General features: G+C 34.9%; 2 protein-coding genes across 8 annotated transcripts in view; one reads left to right on the forward strand and one right to left on the reverse strand.

Moving 5' to 3' along the window:
• Nucleotides 1–839, reverse strand: part of LOC125665874 (protein-tyrosine sulfotransferase 2-like) — a 33,925-nt gene extending 33,086 nt beyond the window's left edge. The window contains exon 1 of one of the 5 annotated variants that reach the window (XM_048898797.2): nucleotides 759–839. The gene's annotated coding sequence lies outside the window, so the exon portion shown is untranslated. Of the gene's footprint in view, nucleotides 1–657 lie in introns of all 5 variants that reach the window. The other 4 variants (XM_048898808.2, XM_056153270.1, XM_056153269.1 and 1 more) reach the window with 4 other exon arrangements.
• The window catches only part of LOC125665857 (calcium/calmodulin-dependent protein kinase kinase 1-like), a 104,003-nt gene continuing 77,642 nt past the window's right edge, over nucleotides 826–27,186 (forward strand). The window contains exons 1-5 of one of the 3 annotated variants that reach the window (XM_056153264.1): nucleotides 827–957; nucleotides 4,865–5,088; nucleotides 5,253–5,371; nucleotides 9,011–9,054; nucleotides 17,036–17,141. In XM_056153264.1, the coding sequence (XP_056009239.1) occupies nucleotides 9,045–9,054; nucleotides 17,036–17,141 (116 nt within the window). In that variant the 5' untranslated portion in view covers nucleotides 827–957; nucleotides 4,865–5,088; nucleotides 5,253–5,371; nucleotides 9,011–9,044. Of the gene's footprint in view, nucleotides 958–4,864; nucleotides 5,089–5,252; nucleotides 5,372–9,010; nucleotides 9,055–17,035; nucleotides 17,142–27,186 lie in introns of all 3 variants that reach the window. The other 2 variants (XM_048898768.2, XM_056153263.1) reach the window with 2 other exon arrangements.

The following is a 27,186-nucleotide window of genomic DNA, read 5'->3' on the forward strand; positions in this document are numbered from 1 at the left end:
AAGACACCAGGCGCTGACCTGTGTCAAGAAGCCGCCGAAGCCCTCAGTGATATACATTTCAAACTTCACTCACGGTCGTTAAAATAACCAAACATATCATAACAATCAACCTTTAAAATCACATCAAAACTTTTTTCTATAGATAGTAGTTTTCTACAATAGTCCCAGGTATTGGGTATGTAATATTCAGTTGGTAGAGCATTAGTCTCAGCGAGATTCATCGAGGCTGGATATTTGGACTGATGCCTCTTTCGACATTGGAATAGGCGTCTGTCAAAATATCTAGCTTCGACGAATCTCGCTGAGTACCCTCTGCACAGTTTGCTGGAGGTCCCATGTTCGAGTCACAGGCACTTGTTTCTGTTTTAAAGTTACGACATCTATGTACTAAGAACACTTGTTATTCTTAGTATATCATTTACAGAAAGAAATGCCTGTGGCTGTGGTTCGAATCCTAAGTTTATCGGAGTAATAGACCGGTTTTAATTCCTAACAATATACCGTCAAACATAAATGGTAACATATATGACCCACAATCGACAAAAATAGGCTATTGGCGGACTCCAAGGCCTCTAACCTTATCGAACGTTGTTCAAAAATCTGGGTTCACTTTCCCTGAGACAGTTAAAGCTAGCCTAATTAATGTTGTATACTTACCAACGTAATGTTCAGACTAAAACCTATCTCAAATAAATATATAATAGGACTTTTCACATAAATGTAGATCTATATATTACCTAATTTCTGAGGGCACTTACCCATGATATAGAGTTGGCTGCTGATGCAAGGGGAACAACTTCTGCTTCGCAGAAGAGTTCCGAAAGTAATTCATTCGGAAATATTGGCAAGATAACAAAACAAACAAAATACACTCGTAACACTGGTGTAGATCTTCAGTTTCACATATTTTTGGAGAAAAAAAAGTAGATGTCACCCATTTTAATGAAACAATAATAGGTAAGACGTATTGATCTGATAAATTAGAATACTGGAAATATTGTTGCACGTGTCTTTCTGTTTTCTTCATCGGAAATTTCGACGGTTCGAATTTCCTTAGACTCAGTGCAGAAAAACTTGAAGAGTATAACAATTTGAATATTTGGTCGTCTCTGCTTGTAATTGACTCTTTAAGCCAACGACCGTCTTTGACTTAGAATAGGTCCGCATGCCCTATGGACCGGCAATTTATGTGTAACTAGGTCTTTGAGTTACATCTCATTTTCTGCAAATAATCTGATGTAGACTCGACTAATGGTGAATTTACACTGCCAGTCTCAAAATTTATCGAAACAATAGCTACCTACCGAAATAGCTGTCGAATGATTTTCAAATGATACTGCAGGGACATTGTATTTAAGTAGCATTAATATGTATACAGTGTGACCGTTGGACCGAGCGAAGCAAGAAATGGTCATTGGCGTGTCCCAAGTGATAATCATAATTCCGTTAAGTACGGTAGATTATGATTCATTTAAAATTAAAATATTTTTAATGAAATTTTCTGTGCGCTAAACACTCAGTAACATCTCAATATCAAAGGGGAATATGTGAGCTAGATAACAGTTCTATGGGATCCGCCTATTCATTTAACGCGGGAAATAAAATGCAAGGCGATGTAAACCGTGTATTGTGATATCATATTTAACCTTGACTTTTTTCTCTTTCAAAGCAAATAATTATAAACAACAACAATACATCCCGTTTGCAATTAAAAAGACCGTTAAAACTAAAGAAAATTATAACCAATAAATTCAAAATGGTAATTAAAAGGTAACCGTAAGTATATCGTACATTCTTATTTTAAAAAAAAAACTCATGAACTCGTTCACCTATTTAATCGTATTACTGTTTTTCTATTTGATGATTTGCTAAAAACTGTAAAATATTATAATCATACCATTCATTTATAACAAACTGGGCATTTGAATTACAAATTACACATCAGTCTTTATTTTTGGCATTCAAAATTAAAACACAAATAACTCTAGAAGCAACTAATGAACAATATGGCGGCGCCCATATGGATCCCAAAATTTTTAGTGAACGTATGTAGAGATTATCTCTATTCATTTGCTGATTTTCTAATTTTTTCTTCTACATACGTATGTGTTACATTTAGAGCCTTGCTTCGCGGACGAGCCTTTGGCCCGTCCGAGCTCTGCTCGGTATTAATTAACATTGAGGTGGGTAAAAAAGTTGTGCCCATTCAACATAATTGATATCAATATCGCCCTTACAAATCTCGTCTGAGATTCCGCACAGTAGGAGTGTGTATTGCTTTTCTGATACGATACAATATTTTCTGATGCGATATCCGATATATTGGATATACAATGTAGTTAAGCATTTTCTGAAGTAAAATATCAAAATTTAAAAAAATGAAGTCACTGTGGTTTAATATCTTTCTTTTTTTTCATAACAAAACAAACAATGACAATTAAAGTCTGAGGAAACTCCAATGTCACAATGTAAAAGTGAGGATTAAAGTCTGAGGAATCTCCAATGTCACAATGTAAAAGCAGGGATTAAAGTCTTGAGGAATCTCTGATGTCACAATGTAAAAGCAGGTATTAAAGTCTGAGGAATAGTGTTCCTGTTAGAAGCCATTTTTAAATGATGAACTTCGATCCCAACTATTAAAAGGGCTATTTTTAAACCCAACATTATATCGTATCGTCAAAAAACCGTATCGTATATCGCTGGACAGGCGTATACCGGTACATTTCGATATATCGATATATTGATTCACCCCTACCGCACAGCTGGATATTTGGACTGACACATTCACTGTAATCATGGATTCATATCTGGAAATTCACATTCGACTTTGGCTGTTCTAGCAATGTGCACTTAGCAGGGCTCGAAATTGATGGTCCGATGGTCAGGGGCCCGTAAATTATGGATTTGGGCTAGTGCTTTGTAAAGAGCACATGCCCATGGGTTTAGTTAATTCTAATACTTATCAAAATTCCTCAACAATCTGGCTTGTAAATATCTCATGTGTATGCATCCAGGTTTTTATCACATGCAAAATAATTCCACTTTTGTAAAGTTGTGCTATGAAGGAACACAATATGAATTATATAAATTCACGAATGTTTCTAAGAACGAGTTGTCTTCAATGTGTAGCGGTCAGCCGGGTTCGATCGCCGGTGACCAGATAGCTCAGTTGGTAGAACACCTGACTAGAGATTTAGGAGGCACAGGTTCCAATCCCGGTCTGGTCCGTTGCATTTTCTCCCTTCCTGTTACATTTGGTGCCGTAGACCAGCCCTTGAAACTGACAGGTGAAATTGCCTGCAAGGGGATTAAATCCTGGGTTGATATCTTCAGGTGTGAATACATTTAAGGAGGGAGGAATGTAGCGGTCAGCCGGGTTCGATCGCCAGTGGCCAGATTGCTCAGTTGGTAGAACACCTGGCTAGAGATTCACAGGGCCCGGGTTCGAATCCCGATCTGGTCCGTTGCATTTTCTTCCTTCCTGTTACAAATGGACTATATAAATTATATATATACAATCATAACAGTCTTACACTGCATTCCCACTTCCTAATGACATGTAGATCACAATTTGAATAAACATAAGGCATAATCATGAAAATGTTTCATTATTATTTTTGCTTTGAATAAGTGATTTGACTGTCAAACTAACTCTATCACTATTAAAGGACACATTGCATGTTTCCAAAGTATACAACATTATATATTCATTTTGTCTTTTCTATGCATATATAGTACATATATGTAATTCACTTTTTTAGTTAATTTGCCGAAATATTGTGATAATTAGTCACAAAACAGATTAAAATCTGTAGGCCCACTGTTACCGGCGCCATGTTTCTGTTTACATCTGATCAGTTAAATATACTAATAAAAAGTTTCGTTTAAAGCAAATTTTTCAATTTACAAGTTAATGTGTTTTTGAGGATCTATAGAATTAGACAGAGAATTTTGTAATTTTAACAACTTGCAGATAGAATGCAACTTCCTCGTATGATCCACTCCAAATATCCTCCCCTGGGGCCTACCTTGTGGGGATAACAATCTCTATTTTTGGCCATCACACATTTTTATGTAAAGGCTGTGGAAATGTGATATATTTACAGGACTCCGTATGTAGTGTAGAATCACGTTTATTCACACCATGCCCTGCGTAGCAAGGGTGGAGTCATAGTTAGAATGGAATGTTTTACTAAATAGTAATAGACCTATTGTTTTTTCATAAATTTTTATCATAATTCTTTAAGCACATGTGCTAGTGCTTATTGGGGCAAACAGATAAGCATCAGCTTGATTGATAATGAATATTTTTCAATTGTTCAATACTTTACAATTGTGTACATGTTCTGTTGTAATTCAATACAAGGCTTAGAGATGTATTGGCAAAAATCGGAAAATTGCATGCCTTGTTGGACATTAGATTCTATTTGAAATCTGTCTCTTGTCATATTCCCTCTGATTTCCTGCATGGTGATGGTACAGCAGTATCTGCATCTACTTGTGAGTTGTTATGTGGCATAATTACAGATTTGTTGTGATTAACAGTGATTGTATTTGATGTATTAGATAAAACATGTATTTATTTGTTATAATCAAGACCATTACACCTTATAATCAATGATCCTGCACTTTCTTGAAAGATAGAATTACCTGGCAGCACTTTAAATCAGACTGCAGGTCTTTTTATTGATTCTCAAAACCAGAAATTGCATTTAAACCAGTGGTGATGAACACAATGTTAGCATCATTTAAATGATATTGACATTAACAGAACTTTAAATGCATTAAGAATGGATGGTACTTTGATTTTTTTGCCTACATTTATATACTTGTACACTAATCGTTCTTTGGTATTCTCCTTCAGAGCAACCATGTGATACATTCAACTGACAAGTTCTGGAAATTCTTGCTTTCAACTTTTGACCGAGTCTGTTATGGAACTGGATGGCAACTGGAGACTGACCCGACATTGTGCCAGGACTTCATACAAGTGCCTTGAGTTGCATTGAGTGCCTTGATATTCATATGCATGATTTCGTGATCTTTATTAGTGCCTTAAAATTTTGAAAGTGCCTTTTGAATTGGGCAGTAAGTTTAACATTTAGTATGTGTCTTTGTGTGAGATTAGTAACAGTTGATTTAAAATGAACAGGTTTGTTCAGTATGACAAGCTATGAATCCTGGGTATTACCTTTCAAGACCTGTTTCTGATCAGAAATTGCTTTTTCATTGCTATTTTTCAATTAATGCAGGAAAGATTTATCTGCCTCTTCTAATAGCAGAAATCCTCCCAGAGATAATTTGTTACATGAGAACTGAATCCGGGGTACCATACCTAGCTTATACAGAAAGGAAGGCGGAATGGGAGCAGGTAGGTACTTAGATATTAATCTCCATGTTGTTACCAACAGGTGTTTACACTCACAGAAAATGTATAGGCTCCAATTGCAAGAACTAATTCTCAAGATCCAATTTAATACCTTAACATTAAAAATGCTATTTTGAATATCAATTTTTGATACATGCACTATGACTTGCTGCTGAATCATGTACTCAATGATTAGATGTCTACGATGAGATTTTATTTCTATGTGTTCATATCATATTATTTTCACTGTGTAATTGATTCATCCCACCTGTAAGTATCCCCGCAGTTAATTTTAGAGTCAAGTTTAAGTATAGTATTTACCATCTGACAAAACTGTGAATCTGGTAGGCATCAAATTAGAAGTGGTGGGGATAATTGTTGGTAACCAGTGCTAGAATAATTGGTAAAATGAACAATACAGAACGGTACATAAGTGTTGTTTTTCAATGAATTTGTTGTGCAAAATTTCTTGGTAAACAAGTTTCCTCAAAAGCCCAAGCTGTGAAAACAGATTTCTTAAATCCTGTTGAGGAAGAAAACCAAGGAAACTGACTTTTTGACAAGTGCTATACAAACTTGGGACATTTTTAAAATACTGTATAAAGGGTATTTTCTGCAGTTGTCCATTTTTTGTGTAGCTGTTTGTGGATAGGAAAATTTTTGCAAAATTTAATTGTGATCGCAAAATATTTATATAGGTTTATACTGTAAAAGGAGAAAATATGGCACGCTATTAAATTTTACGCCTTAGGCATTAGTGACCTTTTGCACCAAAATTAAAAGTTTGTCCTTGACTTTCCATTTTAAAAGTATTTTTCAAAAAGTTTCAGGTTATTGTGTAGTTGACTCTTACATTGGCAGAATCTGCTGACATAATGTCAGAAAGGTGGGGTATTTTGTATACACACTGGCGCAGGTAAACTGTGATTATTTAGCATTTGAATATTGCTGAATTAACGTAGATCACCTAATTTATGGAGGTTTGATTGTTTGTGCCCTCAGCGTACTCATCAGTTAAACCTACAAAGCTTTTCCCTCAATGTGTCCTTCACTTTAGTACCTCAAGGTCAAAATGAGAAGCATAGGGTGTAGATGTACCTGTATTACCTCTGTCATTTTCTATTTACTCCAATCAAAACATTGTTTAAAAACTTTTGAGTGCACATTCATTTATTAAACCATATTTTTTCATGTCATCATATTATACAGAAAGATAAAAGAATATTATCACTTACTTAGTCTAAAATTAAATAAAGTCTGCAATAATCAAGTTAAATGCTATCAGAACTATAGCTATGTAAAAACTACATAAAACCTACATCAATGCATTTAGAATTCTCGTGTTTTCAAACGACTTTGATAGTTTTAACAAATCCAGTCTGCCTTTGATTTCACTCTGACAAGCCACATGGCATGGACTGGTTTCAGGACGTCTGCCTTTGATTTCACTCTGACAAGCCACATGGCATGGACTGGCTTCAGGACGTCTGCCTTTGATTTCACTCTGACAAGCCACATGGCATGGACTGGCTTCAGGACGTCTGCCTTTGATTTCACTCTGACAAGCCACATGGCATGGACTGGCTTCAGGACATCTGCCTTTGATTTCACTCTGACGAGCCACATGGCATGGACTGGCTTCAGGACGTCTGCCTTTGATTTCACTCTGACAAGCCACATGGCATGGACTGGCTTCAGCACATCTGCCTTTGATTTCACTCTGACAAGCCACATGGCATGGACTGGCTTCAGGACGTCTGCCTTTGATTTCACTCCGACAAGCCACATGGCATGGACTGGCTTCAGGACGTCTGCCTCTGATTTCACTCTGACGAGCCACATGGCATGAACTGGCTTCAGGACGTCTGCCTCTGATTACACTCTGACAAACCACATGGCATGGACTGGCTTCAGGACGTCTGCCTCTGATTTCACTCTGACAAGCCACATGGCATGGACTGGCTTCAGGACGTCTGCCTTTGATTTCACTCTGACAAGCCACATGGCATGGACTGGCTTCAGGACGGAGAGTTTGGGAGATATAGAAGACACGACTGTTGTCGGCTTTACGAGAATGAAATCAGCGTACCAAACTTGGGATTCCTTTTTCACTCTAGCATTATTTGTTCACAAGTGTACCTGAATACTAGTTACCTCAGTTAGAAATCGACTGGAAGCTATTGAGCATGTGTTTGATGGAGAAAAAAAATATAGGCGTGTGTCGAATCACATATTCTGCGTCAAATGTATTTGCAACAAATTGTTGGTGCACTAAAATTAATTTGTGCCAATGTCATGGCACTTGTGTTAAAATTGTGCTAAAATATGTATGTGCCAAATTTTCTCCTTTTACAGTATAAGTATATAATTATGTAGATATAATGCAACCACAGAAATTAGCAACACCGAATATTATCTGCTACCCTTTTAGATCAAATTGCAAAAATTCCCAACTGCAGAAATTAACCTCTGATACGGTTTTAATATAATCAGCAAATTTGTTATCTTTATTCCATGCAGAAAAATTTAGGAACTCAAGAGTTTTAAAGAAATTTCAGTTACAAGGAATAGTGTTAAAAACTTGTATCTTTTAAAAAGAAATGTTACAAGGAATTCACTTGTAAGGAATTATTGATTAAAATGGAGCCTTGTTAATCCAATTCATTCTTTGCAAAATCATTCTGATAAATAACTGAATTGCATATGTTAGATCTTTGTATAAATAATCAATATGCTTACTTTGTTGATATGTAATATAAAATAAACACAATATATCATTAACTATTTGTTTTGTTAAGTCATAATGATAACATTCACATTCATTTCAAAGCCCTAAGATTGAAATATCCATGTACTTCTAGATATACAAAGTATATTTCATTTTCGTAAATACATGAGGGTTGAGGGTTTGAACTGTGAAGCTCCATGCTGGTTATACACCACATGCTGCAGTGATGCACTAAAAGCAAATTGAAAAAATAAGTAATTGCGTATATTTCATATTCTGTAATTATTTAAGTCAGTATTGGGGGGGGGGGGGGGGGGGGGACTCATTCAAGTTATTGTTCAATGGTGCATTTATTTTTCTTTTATGTTGAGTAGCTTATATATGTCATACAGTGGTGATTTCAACAATAAAATGCTTTCTTTATTGTTTCATTGAGTTATCTGCATTACCTGCTAATGCGGGTTGTGAATATTTCCTGCAATGCTTGCTACCTTCATCACCTGATGAAACAACAAAGAAAGACATTTTATTGTTTATTTATATTTTTATGTATTTTTTAAAAATATAGACTAGATTTTTAAAAGTACTAAAATATCATATCATTGACCCATTCGTTGCGTTAATGGAACAGCCAATGCACCCCTCGACCTTGATGATGCTCCATATTTGGTAATGATTTTGTGGACAGGTGGTACAGAAAAAAACCCTGGATTGAACTAGTTTGTAACAAACATGTATTTATTGTCTATGATAAAAGCAATGTCAATTTTAAAAGAAATATAAGAGGAAATGAGTGTAAACTGTATTTAGTTATCACATATGGGATATTTTAGAATATTAATGAGATCCACCCACTCTCTGTGACTGGCTGAATGAAAACACATTGAACTGCTGCAAAATTTTATTAAACCTAGAATTTCACCAGTCCTCAAAAACCGGCATCCCACAATGAATTTCGGTGAGTATTGGCTCCTCTGAAGCTCTTGAATCACTGTTAAATCCACAGGTTTACCAAAACGTTCACAGGTTTACCAAAACATTCAATATTAGTATCGGGTTCATTTTAAAGTCCTCATTTCCGGCATCATTTCTCTAAAAAGAAGTCTTCAACTTCAAAGTCAAAACTATTTTCTCTGAAATCCAAATTCTCAAAATCTTCACTGTTTCCATTCTCAAACTAGTCCAAATCTTAACTCAATATTAAATCTTCTGCGCCCATTACATCTGTCTCATCTAGAAAAAAGGCACTGTATGCTGTTAAATGTGGAATTGGAAACAAAACATATGACCAAGTAATGGGAAAATTTTGAGACATAACAGTACAAGTACAATTGGACAAAACAGTTAGTACATGATTGACAACTCGGGTTCGCCAAAAACATGTGATATATTTCGTACAGACCCTCGTGCGATGACATAAACTACTACATACTGCTTTGATCTGGCCACATGCACTTGATATGTTGATGGTGCTACTGATGGGGCAAATATATTTATTTCCTATCAAGTTGGAGGAGGGGGGATCAGGATGTTTGTATGACATTTTATGCATGGAAATAACTGATTATGTTAAAACTTACTGTATATTTATATTTCACTTTAATTAAGAATATAAAATATAATTACATCTTTTCTAGAGTAATTCTCACTTTTACACTCTTTTTGATCTGAGCAAGCCAATATTAACTCAAAATTGAGTATATCTGATATGTGTAGCAGTTCAATAAGATATATTCATATGACATGATGTTCAATCTCGTGATATATGAAAATGGAACATAGATCCATGCAGAATTTGTCAGTGCAGCTTTATTCCAGTTGTCTTCCTTGTAATGTACATTTTATGTGTAACTTCTCTTGGAACACTTCTAGTATACTAGACCCCAAAATATGGTGCTAAAATAAGTGCCACCAAAGCCGGTTTTATATATATTATATATATATATATATATATATATATATATATATATATATATATATATATAATCACGAGTTATCTGTAAAATCGTAAAAACAGCAAAAAATTGCAAAATTAAACCCAAATTTCAATTCCTAGGGTAAAATGAAGTTTGAAAACGTATTTTTAAATTTAAAATAAAAAAAGAATGTAAAAAGACATACAGTCTGTTTTAAAAGAAATAGAATCCGTTGTTTTGGAAATTGTCACGTATGGATTATTTTGTGTAATTCTTCAGAATATTTGCATCATGTTAAGCAAACTGAAACTGATTTGGGATTGAGAAAGGATATTGATTCTTCCTAATTTACAATGAATATTTTAGCAAATAAGGCATTGGGGAAAACATACATTTATGTTTTTTTTAGCGGACTGACATTTTGAAATGAGGGCTGCCCCAACATCCCTGCTTTTTTATTGTAATTTTTTTTTAAAATGTAGAGATATGCCTATAGTTTAACTCATATTGTCAGTTTGACTTTTTAAGGGCCTTTATGGTGGGGTATGTAAAAAAAATTCATCACAAGAATCACAGAACAAGAACTGCCAAATGTTACATGAAATCTTCTTATGTATAGTATAAATCTAACTTCATTCAAATCAAAACCTCTAGGGGCAAGGATGGGGCTGCAGTAGGGTGTTTTAATTTTTACATAGACATGCACTGTAATTAGAAAACTATTAAAATCTTCCCAAGAACCACAATTTAAAAGATATGCAAACATGTAGTTGTTCAAATCATGACCCCCAAGGATGAGGACGGCCACAAAGAGGGTTCAAAGTTTTACATATATTTTTTTAACGAAGTTGTCTTCTCAAGAACCAGACAGGCAGAATGTGTCAGATGTCACAGTGTGACTAATCAACAGGAGATGCTTACTCCTCCTAGGCCACCTGATTCCACCTTCTGTTGGGGTTTTTTTCTGGGGCCCCATGTTTGCCCTGCTCAGTTTTGCCTCTTTATAGGATAGAGTAGTCATGATTCATTATCTTCACTTTTTCATTAATGTGAAAGCATCCTCTCATACACTGTGTAGATTCAAGTGTGTTCACGTAAATCTCAGGGCTAGGATTGGGCATAAGAGGAGATTAAAATTTTGTACTGGAACACCTAGGAATAAATTTTGAAAATCGTCTCAAGCAAGTATCCTCAAGTTATGGAATCAAGTTTGTTCAAATTATGGCCCCTGTGGTCTTAGCAGTTTTACTTACGAAATGTAGAAAATTAAAAAAGTCAATCTTCTCAAGAGCAAGAGCACAATTTATCAGTTAAACATTCAAGCATCTTCATTTAGACTGGTATATTTTAGTTTGCTCATACCATACCCCTGGGCTCAGGGCAGGGTCATGATAGGGATTTTTATAAAATATCTTAGAAAGGAATATAGAAGAATTAGGGGTAATCTTCTTGCCAAGAACCATAAAAGTATGGTGTGTCTGATTAATATGTAAGTGTCTGCAAGTAGGATACATTCAGTTTTCTTTCCATTTCTATTGAGGTTTAAAGATTTACACTCTTAGCGTTCTAAACTTTAAGTCTTTATCCCAGTATGGTGGCTGAGGTGAGCATTGTGGCCAATGGGCCGTCTCTTGTTTATTTTTGCGTATTCTTAATTTGAATTTCTATTGTTCGTTATGAACATTTGAAAGAGAAAAAGATTCATTAAGAGATTAATATTGCATGGAAAGGCTAGAATATTGAAATAATGGAAGAGAAAATGGTTTTCTATGCATTAGCTGGTTAATGTGTTATTACCGTTTTGCACCGAAGCAACAGAATTTTATGTTTTTGAGAAGCAAATGCACTGAAATTATGAGGGTATACTTTTCCATGTAAAACAGAATGGTATCTCCTATTTGTAGTAATGAGACTCCTAATAGACTTGTGTTATATTGATGTTCATCACACACAATTAATGACAGCACATGTTTCTAACAGACCCTGACCAGGCAGTGAACTGTGCGTTTTGAGTTATTGTAAGTGTAAACTTTTCTGTGTGGAGTGTAATTGACATTTGATGATGTAGTGTATCATTCTTATTTCCTTGTTTGGTCAATGAAACTGTTCATCAATTCACCTCTAATTTCATTAGTTAATTCTTTTATTGGAAAATCATCATATAGTGTTCTTGTTGTTGAATACTGAAAGTATGAAATCAAAACATCAATTGCTTTTACCTCATGTGTCAAATCAATCATGCTCCCTTTCAACTAATTGGGTTTTGTTTTCCATGAAATTAGTTTTTTAACGCCTGCATTCAATGATTTATTGATTAAAGGTGTACAAGTACTGACTTGATGTAACAGTACTGTAATTCACTTCATTAATAGTTTGTAGAAGAATACAAAAATAAAGAAATTCAGTATTTATAGAGTAATGAAAAAAATAGAACTGAACTTATCATGTGTTTGGAAGTTTCCAAGTACAGAAATTCTGTCAAAAGATGACATGGATGTTTCCTGTTAACAAAATTAACTGTCTTGAACCACATAAAACCATTACATAGTAAGTAAAATCAGTACCTAATATGTAAAACCAGTACTTATTAAATAGAACTAGTACCTAGTAAATAAAAGCAGTACTTAGTAAATGAAACCAGTATCTAGTAAATAAAACCAATATCTAGTAAATAAAACCAATATCTGGTAAATAAAACAAGTATCTAGTAAATAAAATTAGTACTTATTAAATAGAACTAGTACCTAATAAATAAAACCAGTCCCTAGTAAATAAAACCAGTACCTAGTAAATAAAACCAGTATCTAGTAAATAAAACCAGTACTTATTAAATAGAACTAAGTAACCAGTAAATAAAACCAGTACGTAGTAAATAGAACTAGTGCCTAGTAAATAAAACCAGTGCCTAGTAAATAAAACCAGTATCTAGTAAATAAAACCAGTACCTAGTAAATAAAACCAGCACCTAGTAAGTAAAAACAATATCTAGTAAGTAAAACCAGTATCTAGTAAATAAAACCAATATCTAGTAAATAAAACCAATATCTAGTAAATAAAACCAGTACCTAGTAAGTAAAAACAATATCTAGGAAGTAAAACCAGTACCTAGTAAATAAAACCAGTATCTAGTAAATAAAACCAGTACATAGTAAATAAAACCAGTATCTAGTAAATAAAACCAATATCTAGTAAGTAAAACCAGTATCTAGTAAATAAAACCAGTATCTAGTAAGTAAAACCAGTACCAAGTAAATAAAACCAATACCTAGTAAATAAAACCAGTACGTAGTAAATAAAACCAGTACCTAATAAGTAAAACCAGTACCTAGTAAGTAAAACCAGTATCTAGTAAATAAAACCAGTATCTAATAAATAAAACCAGTATCTAATAAATAAAACCAATACCTAGTAAATAAAACCAGTACCTAATAAATAAAACCAGTATCTAGTAAATAAAACCAGTATCTAGTAAATAAAACCAGTATCTAGTAAATAAAACCAATACCTAGTAAATAAAACCAGTACCTAATAAATAAAACCAGTATATAGTAAATAAAAACAGTACCTAATAAATAAAACCAGTACCTAGTAAATAAAACCGGTATCTAGTAAATAAAACTGGTACCTAGTAAATAAAACCAGTACCTAGTAAATAAAAAAACCAATATCTAGTGAATAAAACCAGTATCTAGTAAGTAAAACCAGTACCTAATAAATAAAACCAGTACCTAGTAAATAAAACTAGTATCTAGTAAATAAAACCGATTTCTAGTAAATAAAACCAGTATCTAGTAAATAAAACCAGTACCTAGTAAGTAAAAACAATATCTAGTAAGTAAAACCAGTACCTAGTAAATAAGACCAGTATCTAGTAAATAAAACCAGTATGTAGTAAATAAAACCAGTATCTAGTAAATAAAACCAGTACCTAGTAAGTAAAACCAGTACCAAGTAAATAAAACCAATACCTAGTAAATAAAACCAGTACGTAGTAAATAAAACCAGTACCTAGTAAGTAAAACCAGTACCTAGTAAGTAAAACCAGTATCTAGTAAATAAAACCAGTACCTAGTAAATAAAACCAGTACTTAGTAAATAAAACCAGTCCCTATTTAGTAAAACCAATACATATAGTAAATAAAACCAGTCACTAGTTAGTAAAACCAATACCTAGTAAATAAAACTGATACCTAGTAAATAAAATCAGTACCTAGTAAATAAAACCAGTATCTAGTAAGTAAAACCAGTATCTAGTAAATAAAACCAGTATCTAGTAAATAAAACCAGTACATAGGAAATAAAACCAGTACCTAGTAAATAAAACCACTACCTAGTAAATAAAACCAATACCTAGTAAATAAAACCAGTACCTAATAAATAAAACCAGTATGTAGTAAATAAGACCAGTATCTAGTAAATAAAACCAGTATCTATTAAATAAAACCAGTATCTATTAAATAAAACCAGTATCTATTAAATAAAACCAGTATCTAATAAATTAAACCAGTATCTAGTAAATAAAACTGATACCTAGTAAGTAAAATCAGTACCTAGTAATAAAACAATCCCTAGTTAATAAAACCAGTACATAGTAAATAAAGCCAGTACCTAATTGATAAAACCAGTACGTAGTAAATAAAACCAGTATCTAGTAAATAAAACCAGTACGTAGTAAGTAAAACCAGTCCCTAGTTAGCAAAACCAATACATATAGTAAGTAAAATCAGTACCCAGTATGTAAAACCAGCACCTAATACTGTAACCACACTTTTTTAGCTCACCTGAGCCGAAGGCCCGTTGTCTGTCTGTCTGTCAGTATAAACTTTTCACATTTTCATCTTCTCCAGAACCACTGAGTCCATTTCAACCAAACTTGGCACAAAGTACCCTTGGGTGAAGGGCTTTCAAATTTGTTCAGATAAAGGGCGATGCCCCCTTCAGAGGGGAGATAATCACAAAAATGCAAAAATAGGGTGGGGGTCATTTAAAAATCTTCTCAAGAAACACTGGGCCAAAACAGCTGATATTTACATGAAAGCTTCCTGACATAGTGCAGATTCAAGTTTCTTAAAATCATGTCCCCCCCCCCCCCCCTCCCCCGGGGATAGGATTGGGCCACAATGCGGGATCAAAGTTATACATACAAATAGAGAAAATCATTAAAAATGTTCTGAAGAATCACTGGGCCAGAAAAGTTTACATTTAAATGAAACTTCCGGGCATAGTGCTGATTCAAGTTTGTTAAATCATGGCCCCCAGGGATAGGATGGGGTCACAATAGGGGATCAAAGTTTTACATACTAATATATAGAGAAAATTTTTTAAAATCTCAAGAACCATTGGGCCAAAGAAGTTTACATTTACATGAAAGTTTCCTGACATAGTGCAGATTCAAGTTTGTAAAAATCATGGCCCCTGGGGGTAAGTTGGGGCCACAATAGAGATCAAAGTTTACATGCGAATATGTTTGGAAAGTCTTTAGATATGGGCCAAGGTGACTCAGGTGAGCGATGTGGCCTATGGCCGTCTTGTTCCATAGGGTCATAATTCCATGGAATCATAATTTCTCTTAAATCGGGGAATACTTTACACAGATTTATTGTCTGCTGAAAATGACAGAATTGTGTTTTTACTGAATTCGATCCCTAATGCTGCACTAACCAAAAATTCATCCAATTGCATTATGTAATCTAAGGACTGCTCACAGTGAGTTGCAAATGTTGATTATCATACTGGTTTACGCACTGACTAGCAGACTGTCAAGATTTTAGGGCACTGGTTAAAATTGTTTTGCGAACTCCGCTTGAACAATATTTCCAAATTCATATGATACACCTGAAAAATCTGTAGAAATTTCATCTGCTGTTTTACAGGCAGTGTCAGAATCTCAAATTCAAAATGGAAACATGTTGAATATAACCGTTATTCATCAGAGCAAAGATATAAAATAGCAAATTATGTTGTGTTAAACAGTGTTATGAAAGCTTTCAAACATAGTTAAGTGTTGAGGAAAGGAGACCCTTGTCCAAGGCTGGCAAAAATTGGGGATTCTCTCACATTTAAGAAAGTGAATCAGCTTTATGATTGCATGATTTTAAAGTGATGGAATATTTAGTATGTAAAACCAGTAGCTGGTAAGAAAAATCTGGGAATAGACATGGTAAGCTTAGTCGCATGCAGCATCAGACATAAGGCACCGAAAATTGTGACATCCATTTAGCCCATCCAATTAGTTCACCAAGGGGTTTCTCATGCTGGAGAAATTGGATTAATGATTTAAAGCCTCTTTATGTCAAAATATCACCATGTTATGATGACTTTTCTCCAAATATCTGACAAAATCACCATGATCTTAAGGAGCTTGGAGGTATATTTAGACATGTAATTTTCCTTTCCTCTGGTTTTGTTTTTATATTTCATCAGATACTAAAGCCATAAATGTTACAATTTCATATAATAAGAAAGTTCTATTGAAAGTTAACTGTAATTTATGTTTAACACGTTCCATGAGTGACACTGCATGTACTCTGTGCTGTGTTTGTGTTTCATACTAACTACCAGGTAAACGTTTGTCATTTGAATTTTAGAACATTGATCATCTTCCATTAAAGCATGGTTTAAAAAGAGCTGTATTGGTATCCTTTTCATTTTTTTTTATTGGATTTGATGTAGAGTGCCATAACTGGCGTGATTGATGGCTTGTTCCAGTCTCAGATCTTGATGCTTCTCATAAAATATTCATGTTCTACAGATGAATCCAGGAGGTGGTACACATAAAACTAGTCATTCTTTCTCAACTCACAATAATTTGATAGATAAACTATGAGTATGCATCCAGGTAGGACTATATTCTCCATTTCTGTAAATGTGAATATATGCAGGAGTTTGCATTTGGTAACAATGTACAGAAATTTGATTAAATGCAGTATCTTTCAGCACTTCAAGACATAAGAAAGGTAAGTTTATTTATTGGAGGCGTAAATACTGATGCACACGTCACTTGCATGGCACTCACTTTTGTAGGTTTTAGTGTCTGTACAGAAGTTGGCACACCACGGCACATCCACTTAAAGCCCACTCCCAAAAAATCACGATCCACTCATCCACCAACCAGGAAGAAGACAGCAAAGTAAGTACATAGTACTGGATCTTACCTTTAGTACTTACAGTTACCTTTATTCACCACTGATTACCTTTAGTACTTACAGTTACCTTTATTCACCACTGATTACCTTTAGTACTTACAGTCACCTTTATTCACCACTGATTACCTTTAGTACTTACAGTCACCTTTATTCACCACTGATTACCTTTAGTACTTACAGTCACCTTTATTCACCACTGATTACTTTCACATTTTGGATCAGCAGAGGTTTAGCTGAGGATGAGTTAAATTGTGCAACAGAATTTATAAATCTGTGTGACCGTATTCCATCATCTTGTTTTAGTACTGATCTTAGGGACATCTTATTTCAGTTCTGATCTTGGGGACATCTTATTTTAGTACTGATCTTGGGGACATCTTGTTTTAGTACTGATCTTGGGGACATCTTATTTTAGTTCTGATCTTGGGGACATCTTGTTTTAGTTCTGATCTTGGGGACATCTTGTTTTAGTTCTGATCTTGGGGACATCTTGTTTTAGTTCTGATCTTGGGGACATCTTATTTTAGTACTGATCTTGGGGACATCTTGTTTTAGTTCTGATCTTGGGGACATCTTGTTTTAGTTCTGATCTTGGGGACATGTTTTGTCAATTGTAATAGATACTGTGGAATCATTAAATTTGTGACGGGTCAGTTTCCATGGAGATTGTGGGTAACCCTATCCCACGAACTTCAAACCACAATGAAAAACAAATTAAAGTTTTAACGCCTAGAAACCATTTCCACGAATTTACATTCCAATGGAAGGGTAAAATCTGGATAAACCACGAAAATTGGTCCTCAGAAATTTAAATGATTCCACGATATTTAGGTAGGTCTGATTGTCCCTGTAATGCTTTACACAACAATACTTCATATTTTTACCTCTTCTGGTTTCATAGCTCTTAGAGCAATTAAAAAAAGACAAATAAAATGGTAAAACATGGATTTGCAGAAGTTGAAGTAATCTGTTGGCTGTGTATTCAATGCATGAAGACAAAGGGTTTGTAGATTTAGTAGAAGATTGTGCCAATAATCAAAAAAAAATTTTACCTTTTCTTTGAGAGGTTAAACAACTTTGGCTATGTTTTAGAAAAACAAAGTTAAAATGCATAGATACCATAGTTCAGGAATTTTACATGTGTATGTATCTAAATCCTTATTAATCAGTTCTATTTTACAATACAAAAGTTTTATCATGGTCATGTTAATTCCTCTTTGATTGATCACATCAACAATGAACTGCTGAGAGGTTTTCATTGTGTATAGTAATTTGAAAAAGTATGTTTATAAAAAAAAGTCTAGTATTATCAATTATCACAATGAGCAGGCTTGTAGAATCGGGGAACCAGCCCTCACACAACAGATACAATTATGATAGCCTTATGAATTTTAAAGCATCAACATACACATTGACAATACCACACACAGGTGTGCGTCCTGTTAACTGGGTTTCCAGTGTTTGCATCAGTTGATATTTTTCATATCTAGTGGTCAGTCATCCAAAAAATTACTTTGTTAATTACCACTCTGACTCCAAGCACAAAAGTACTCTGAAGTTGAAAAAAAAAACCACCAATATCTTCGTGGTCCTTGGTGATCAAGTCTTCCAAAAGTCTGTTGGAATTCCCATGGGCATGAATTGTGCTCCTTTGTTAGCTGATCTATTTTTATATTCTTATGAAAGAGAGTTTATTCAAAAGCTTTTACATGAGAAGAAAAAAACTCTTGTTGTGGCCTTCAACTCAACATTCAGATATATCGGTATTGACAATATTTTATCTATTAACAATAATTATTTTCATTCATATGTTGATTCAATATATCCCTGTGAAGTCGAAATAAAAGACACCACAGAGTTCTCCACATCTGCTTTGTACTTAGAAATTTTATTGAAGGCAAACTAACAACTCAACTTTATGACAAATGGAATGATTTCAGCTTCTCCATTATCAAGTTCCCATATTTATGTTGCAATATTCCATTATCACAGACACCTACATATGATGTTTATATAGTCTCTCAACTGATTCGATACGCAAGAGCTTATTCTGCATATGATCAGTTTTTTAAATCAAGGCAGGCTACTGACAAACAAGTTGATGTTACAGGGGTTTCAACAGTCTTGTTTAAGGTCAGCATTTCACAAATTCTATGGTCGTTATAACGATCCAGTTTGCCAATACAATCTATCATTGGGTCAAATGGTGTCTGACATGTTTCATACTGATTGTTAGGCCATTCTTGGCACATTGATTTTGACTATGGATTACTCTGTTTACCTGATCAAGATATAGGGCTCACAGCAGTTGTGACCGGTTGACAGGGATGCTTACTCCTCCTAGGCCCCTGATCCCACCTCTGGTATATCCAGGGGTCCGTGTTTTCCCGACTCTCTATTTTGTATTCCTTATAGGAGTTATGAGAATGATCACTGTTCGTTATCTTCACCTTTCATTTTTGCTTTTTGATATGGTTACAACTGTAAGGTAAATATTCCCACCACATTTTAACACTGAAAAATCTACAGATTTCTACCAAAATTGGCATGTATTTCTCAAGGTTATGTATTGACAAAAATCATAACAAAGATTATTTGCAGCAGCCCTTCCCAAGTGTCTAGCTGTTTCTAAGAATATAACACATCACTTTAAAATATATATAAGTTTTGAGCCATTGATTTTATATAAATGATGGAAATATATTTCTTTCTTAAGAATAAAACAAAATGTATTTGACTGTTTTGTGATCAGTTTTCATCTACTAAGCTGTACTGTTGGTCTCAGAGTGATGAAAATGCACATACAGTAGTATAGCCTTTGATATCCATGTTGAGCATAGCACAAGCTGAATCTCTCAGGTCAGATGCGTGAACATTGCAACACAGCAGGGTCAAGGCAGACCAAAGCTTACTTGGGACGAACTCGTGAAGCGTAATCGTGTAGCCCTGAACATGGACTCTACCAACTCGCTGGATCGCCATACATGGAGAGAAAGACTTAGCTCTCGACAGACAGATAGGCCACATCCTCGACATGAGGATTAATCTATGGCCTGTATAATCAAAACCGGTAATTGATGATGAATGATGATGATGATGAAAATTATGACTTTTAAATCCTAGAGATTTTTCAATCATTTGAATACATTTTGCCTTTACATTCCACCAATTATAGAAATTGAAAGCAATCCCAGCAGCCAATTTGATCCCTTCTATGCAAAAACCTTGAAAAAAATGCAAATTGGAAAATGGTGTCTAAAATTCTGCAAAATTGCTTAAATTTATCATTTACAATGCTAAATTCCCATTTCAAGAAAATTTAATATTAAAGGGTGTTTTTTTTAAGAGACAGTTTAAAACATTTCAGCTTTAAATAAGTAGAAACTGTTTTCATCGAGTGTGGTAAGCTGCAGGGGTCAGGATTGAAGTATGGAGAATTCTAACTGCACAGTAGACCAACAATCTCGATTGCTCACCCATGGCTTTTGAAAATTATTTTTTTGAAAAAATTTCAAATATGTTTTGCAATTGTGTAATAATCCATAGACTAATAAATCATTAATACGCCTTGATATTCACATGAAAACCAACGTGACGTCATGATAAATGAAAATCTATAGCCAGGGGATTTATCAGATGTAATGAATTGAAGTTGAGGATTATCATGGTGATCCTATTCTATGGTTGGAACAGACCTAGTTATACATGCAGATACATATGTATGCAGATCAGAAAATTATTTTTACATTTTGTGTAACCTCCGTCAGAATGCTAACCTAAGCTCCTGCTACAGGTTTTGGGAAACTTAGATATATCAAATCACCCAGATTTCGCATTCCTTGTCCCCTTGGTAAATCTTTAATACCTAGTAGATTTTTTTTTACCATGACTTGGTCTCATACCTTACAGCGATGTTGATGTGGATGTTAACCACCTTACAGGTAAATTAATGAAAAAACGGCCAGCCAACGAAGTTGTAGAGGTTCTGACCCCAGGTCAGGACCAAATTTGGTATATAGTGTTTATGTGCAAAATATTTAAAAACTTCTTTAATGCTGTTGATACTAAATTGAAACTAAATGGATATTTAGAAAGAGCAGGTAGTCCTTTACCAAAATTGTAACTTTGATGATCCCAGAGGTAGGGGTTTTGGTATCAGGGTGGGGCCAAAATGGTCTGTGATTAGATGAGTTCAATTGATTATTTTTAATTTCTTCTAGATAACTGCCAATTCATTTTTGATATGCCTGTCGTTAGATGGGACAGATTATGTTATGGCGCTGTCTGTACGTCTGTCTGTCTGTCCAAGGTAAAGTTTTCCAGACTTTTTTCCATAACTGATACATGTCTGGCTTTGAAATTTGGTCACAATTTCTCCCTCAAGAAGCATAAGAGTAAGTTTGTATTTCAGCTGGATTGGTGCACCTTGACCTACTTTAGGGTTAAAAATAGGTTAAACAGTTTTCTGGACTTTAATTCATTACAGATACAGATATTGCTCAAAAATTTAGTCACAAGCTTTCTCTTGGAGGAATACAAGTTCGATTTGCATTTCAGCTGGATTTGTCCATCGTTGACCTTCTTTCGGTCAATCAGTTTTCTGGACTTTTTTTCATTATAGATACAGATATTGCCTCTGAAATTTAGTAACAGGCTTCCTTTTGGAGGAATACAACTTCAGTTTGCATCTCAACTGGATTAGTCTGTCCTTGACCTACTTTCAGGCTAATAATAGGTCAAACGGTTTCCAGACTTTTCATTACAGATATTGCCCTGAAATTTAGTCACAAGTTTCCTCTAGGAGGAATACAAGTTTAGTTTTCCTTTTCAGTTGAATTGGTCCATCCTTGACCTACTTTTGGGCAAAATGTAGGTCAAACAGTTTTCTGGCCTTTTTTTTTCATTACGGATGCAGATATTGCCCTGAAATTAAGTCACAAGCTTCCTCTTGGAGAAATACAAGTTCATTTAGCATTTTAGCTGGATTGGTGCACCATGAGCTATTTAAGGGGTAGAAGTAGCTTTTCAGTTGTATTGGTCCATTCTTGACCTACCTCTGGGCTAAAAATAGGTCAAACAGTTTCCAGAATTTTTTCGTTACGGATAGAAATATTGCTCTTAAGCTGGATTGGTGCACTATGACCTGCTTTAGGAGTAGAAGTAGGTCAAACAGTTTTTCAGATTTGTTTGTTATGGATACAGGTATTGCAAGAAATTTTGTCATAACCCCCCCCCCCCCTCCTCTCAGAGAAATACATAATCAGTTCACATTTCAATTTAATTGGTGCACCATGACCTACTTTGGGGCTAAATGTAGGTCAAATAGTCTCTTGGACTTTTTCTCATCATAGATACAGATATTGTGCTGACATTTTGTCACAACCTCCGGCTCAGAGAAATACATAATCAGTTCAAATGTCAGATGGATTGGTGCATCATGACCTACTTTAAGACTTTTCTACTTAGAATGTATGTTGTATCAATTCAGAGTGCACGATATGCTTCCAGTTTGAATTTCACTGTCCGACGGGTGTATGTTGTACGGTTTGCAGTACTCTTGTTTCATATTTGGTATGAAGCATCTTTAGGACAAGGGTACAATGTAACAGGGCTTTTGCACCCCTGGGGCCATAGGGGTAGGGTAAAAACTGTCATTCATTGACCAATATTAAAAAATCTTCTTCAGAATATCTACAATTGCATATCTGTATAAAAAAAAAATCAGGATGGCCTCTACCAAAATTTTAATTTTCTTGATTCCTGAGGTAGAGATTCTGACTCCAGGGCTTGGCCAAACTTGGTATATAAAGTGTATATGTGTAAAACATTTCAATGATATCTTCTTTAATGCTATTGATACTAAATTGAAACTAAATAGATATTTAGAAAGAGTAGGTAGTCCTTGTAATTGTAAATTTCATGATTCCAGGGGTAATGGTTTTCAGGTTCTAGGGTGGGGACAAATTATTATAGTGATTATTGATATCATTTGAAAGACTTCTTTTAGTTGCCAATATGATATAGATAATAAATGCATACTTAAGAAAAGCAGAAAAGGATGTGCCATAATTATGAATTTCACAACCCCAGGGTTTTGACTCTAGGATGGGTCCAAATTAGTCATATATCATGTTAATTTTACATATATTATATTCTTTAAAATCTTTCATCACTATAGGCACTTTCAGGGGCATTTAAATTTTAAGATCACATCTTGTATTATACTATTGCTGAATATTAGAATTTAGCTGAGATATGCAGAAGGGGAAATTTCTAGATTTCATAGCCCCTTGGAGCTAATGATATTTTTAACTATTACTCAGGTGACTGATAAGGCCTGTGGGCCTCTGGTTCAAATTTACTTATGTTAATGAGCCCCATTAGGGAATTGGTCCAGTTATGACAGCTCTTAGTTAACAATTGTACCATGATATACCCTACAGTGCTCTGTATGCAATTTCCAATTGTTCTTCCCCAAATGCATGCCCACTTATGTGAAAACAAATGGCTTATTGCACATTAAAATACTGTTATTCTATATATTCCCCTAAAAGATCTGCAACAAGGCAAACAACAGACATTTTAATCAAAATTCAACATTTTTGCACACATCAAACATGTACTTGCATAGCAAATACACATATTGCCATACATACTTCTCTCCGAGAAATAATTTCATTGTAAGATCCCAAATATTCGGATAAACAAAGTTTGCTGTCTATAAACACATTATGTGTTCATTTCCTAAATTGATTTTCTCTATAGAGTGGAGTAATGTAGCTGTGTACATATTTCACACTCATCAAGATTACGGAACATTTAGACATGGGAACAATAATGGTTGATCTAGACAAGACTGTTTAATTCATTATTAATGATTGGAATAATGTTGCAAGTAGTCATCAGTTGATGTTTTCATATTCCTCTCAAAATTATGATTTCTACAATTGTTTGCATGAATTTCCAATTCAAAAAATAATGTACAGATCTCGGGAGAAATCCTAGCCGTTTGCCTCACTAACACTAAGAAGTCCTTTGTAATAGGTTTTTTGTTGTTTTGCCCCAAGAGGTCTTTTATTCTCCATTGTATGTGGGAGTTGCAGTATGAAATATGCAGTCTGTCGGAGTAACTAACGTGTCAATTCTTACAGTTACCGAAGGCGGCAAAAAATGGGGGTATCTATTGTTCTTCATACAACATGTGATGAATGAGACATTGCGTTCAATAACATTGTTTACCATTCTGTTATTGACATCTTTAGATGTGATTATGACAAAAATTAATTTGTTGTTATAACAAGGAATAATTTGGTGTTAGATTGTTTGGCGCCTGTTTTGGAAGGAAAATTTCTCCAAAATTTTTGTCATTTTGGGAGTGTAATTTCTCTTCAGTTTTTATGTTGGCCTGGAAGATTATTAGATTAATCAATAGTGCTAGTTAGAAATCATTTTAGCATTTTTCAGTTTGTGTATCTTAAATTATTCATATTTTCACTTGTTGCATTTATAGCAATGATTTTCTAGTTTTTAGCTCACCTGAGCTGAAAGCTCAAGTGAGCTTTTCTGATCACCTGTTGTCCGTTGTCTGTCCATTTGTAAACTTTTCACATTTTCGACTTCTTCTCCAGAACCACTGGGCCAATTCCAATCAAACTTAGCCAAAAGCATCCTTGGGTGAAGGGCTTTCAAGTTTGTTCAAATGAAGGGTCATGCCCCCTTCAAAGAGATAATCTCAAAACTGCAAGAATTGGGTGGGGTCATTTAAAAATCTTCTTCTGAAGAACCACTGAACCAGAGGAGCTGAGTTTTACATGGGAATAAATAGAGAAAATCTTTAAAAATCTTCTTCTCAAGAAACACTGGGCCAGAAGAGCTGAGATTTACATAAAAGCTTCCTAACATAATGCAGATTCAAGTTTGTTCAAATCATGGCCCCCAAGGGTAGGTTGGGGCCACAATAGGGGATCAAAGTTTTACATGGGAATAAATAGGGAAAATCTTTAAAAATCTTCTCAAGAGCCACTTCGCCAGAAGAGCTGAGATTTACATGACAGCTTCCTGACACAGTGCAGATTCAACATCTTTCAAATCATGGCCCCCGGGGGTAGGTTGGAGCCACAATAGGAGATCAAAGTTTCACATGAGAATAAATAGGGAAAATCTTTAAAAATCTTCTTCTCAAGAACCACTGGGCTAGGAAAGTACAAATTTACATGACATAGTGCAGATTCAAGTTTGTAAAAATCATGGCTACTTTTGGTAGGTTGGGGCCACAATAGGGATCAAAGTTTTATATGTGAATATATAGGGAAAATCTTTAAATATGGGCCAAGGTGACTCAGGTGAGCGATGTGGCCCATGGGCCTCTTGTTCTTTGTTATATTCACCTTAGGAAAGTGTTTCTTTTAAATTAGATTGGTACCGGTGGTCATTTGTTTTTCTGGTACAAACTTTCCACAGTTTTGGCAATGTTTTAGTCAACAATGCAGTTGTATTGTTTAACAGTTGTAGTTAAGGTTTGTGTCATTGTGAGTGATGGCCTCCAATGCTTCTGAGTGGCTGACACATTGTGAGTGATGGCCTCCAATGCTTCTGAGTGGCTGACACAGGTTTGTTTCATTGTGAGTGATGACCTCCAATGCTTCTGAGTGGCTGACACATTGTGAGTGATGGCCTCCAATGCTTCTGAGTGGCTGACTAAAGTTTGTTTCATTGTGAGTGGTGGCCTTCAATGCTTCTGAGTGGCTGACACAGGTTTGTTTCATTGTGAGTGATGGCCTCCAATGCTTCTGAGTGGCTGACACATTGTGAGTGATGGCCTCCAATGCTTCTGAGTGGCTGACACAGGTTTGTTTCATTGTGAGTGATGGCCTCCAATGCTTCTGAGTGGCTGACACATAGTGAGTGATGGCCTCCAATGCTTCTGAGTGACTGACACAGGTTTGTTTCATTGTGAGTGATGGCCTCCAATGCTTCTGAGTGGCTGACACATTGTGAGTGATGGCCTCCAATGCTTCTGAGTGGCTGACACAGGTATGTTTCATTGTGAGTGATGGCCTCCAATGCTTCTGACTGGCTGACAAATTGATCTCTTCTCTCCAAAACAGCTGCATTGTCAATTGGATACAAATTTTTATCAAGTAATTTGGTTTTGGTAGTTAGAAAGATTATAAAAGATTCTCCCTCTTTGAATTGGTTTATTAATGATGAAAACTTTACACATACGATTTGATTTCTGTGAGAGTAAGTTGTGTTTCAAGTTCATTTTGCAATGTCATTCTTGGTGCATGCATGCCTTTATGTACTAGTATAATAATTGTTTAAATAAATTTGTTTTGGAATCGCTAAGATACAGTTGACCTAATATACTGTAAACCATCTTTTATTCACATGCAAGAAAATTTCACGAGATTCGCGAGAACCTCATCATCGTGAATATTTGTCGCAAACCAGTCCTTGAATGCCTGTCATAACTCTTAAATCAACTCTCACATTCCTGGTCTATGACCGGTCAACAGTTTACGAAATGTTGACCACTGGGCAATAGTCTGCCCTATTTCTATTGGCTACGCAAGTCACATGATTCTTGGTCTGCTTCTTTGTTTACGTAATGGTGAGGTACATTGATTTGACTGATGATGAAATGCAGAATTTATTAAATGAAACACAGAGCAGAAACACGAAAAATGTATTGTTGTTTATTGATTCGGATATTGGGTAGGTTTTCTTTTAAACTAGTGGATATGTTGATAAATGTATGCAATCACACCGTCTTGTTAAAAGTTCAAAATCAACAAACCTGTGGCCTAAGACAACTGTTTTGTTTGACCCTTGAACGGATTCACAGCTTTGGACAACAGATCCGTTTTCGGGTGTAATAAAACAGCTGTTATCCTCAGACCCAGTCAATGACTATATAATGTTTAAAGTAGTTTCTGTTAAATTTTGACATAGTTTTTGCAAACTTAGTCCATAGACAGACCTCATATCAAAAGACCTTTGAGTGATAATATGACCTAAGTAGCATTT

The sequence above is a fragment of the Ostrea edulis genome, chromosome 1 (genome assembly GCF_947568905.1).
Source record: "Ostrea edulis chromosome 1, xbOstEdul1.1, whole genome shotgun sequence".
Classification (NCBI taxonomy): domain Eukaryota; kingdom Metazoa; phylum Mollusca; class Bivalvia; order Ostreida; family Ostreidae; genus Ostrea; species Ostrea edulis.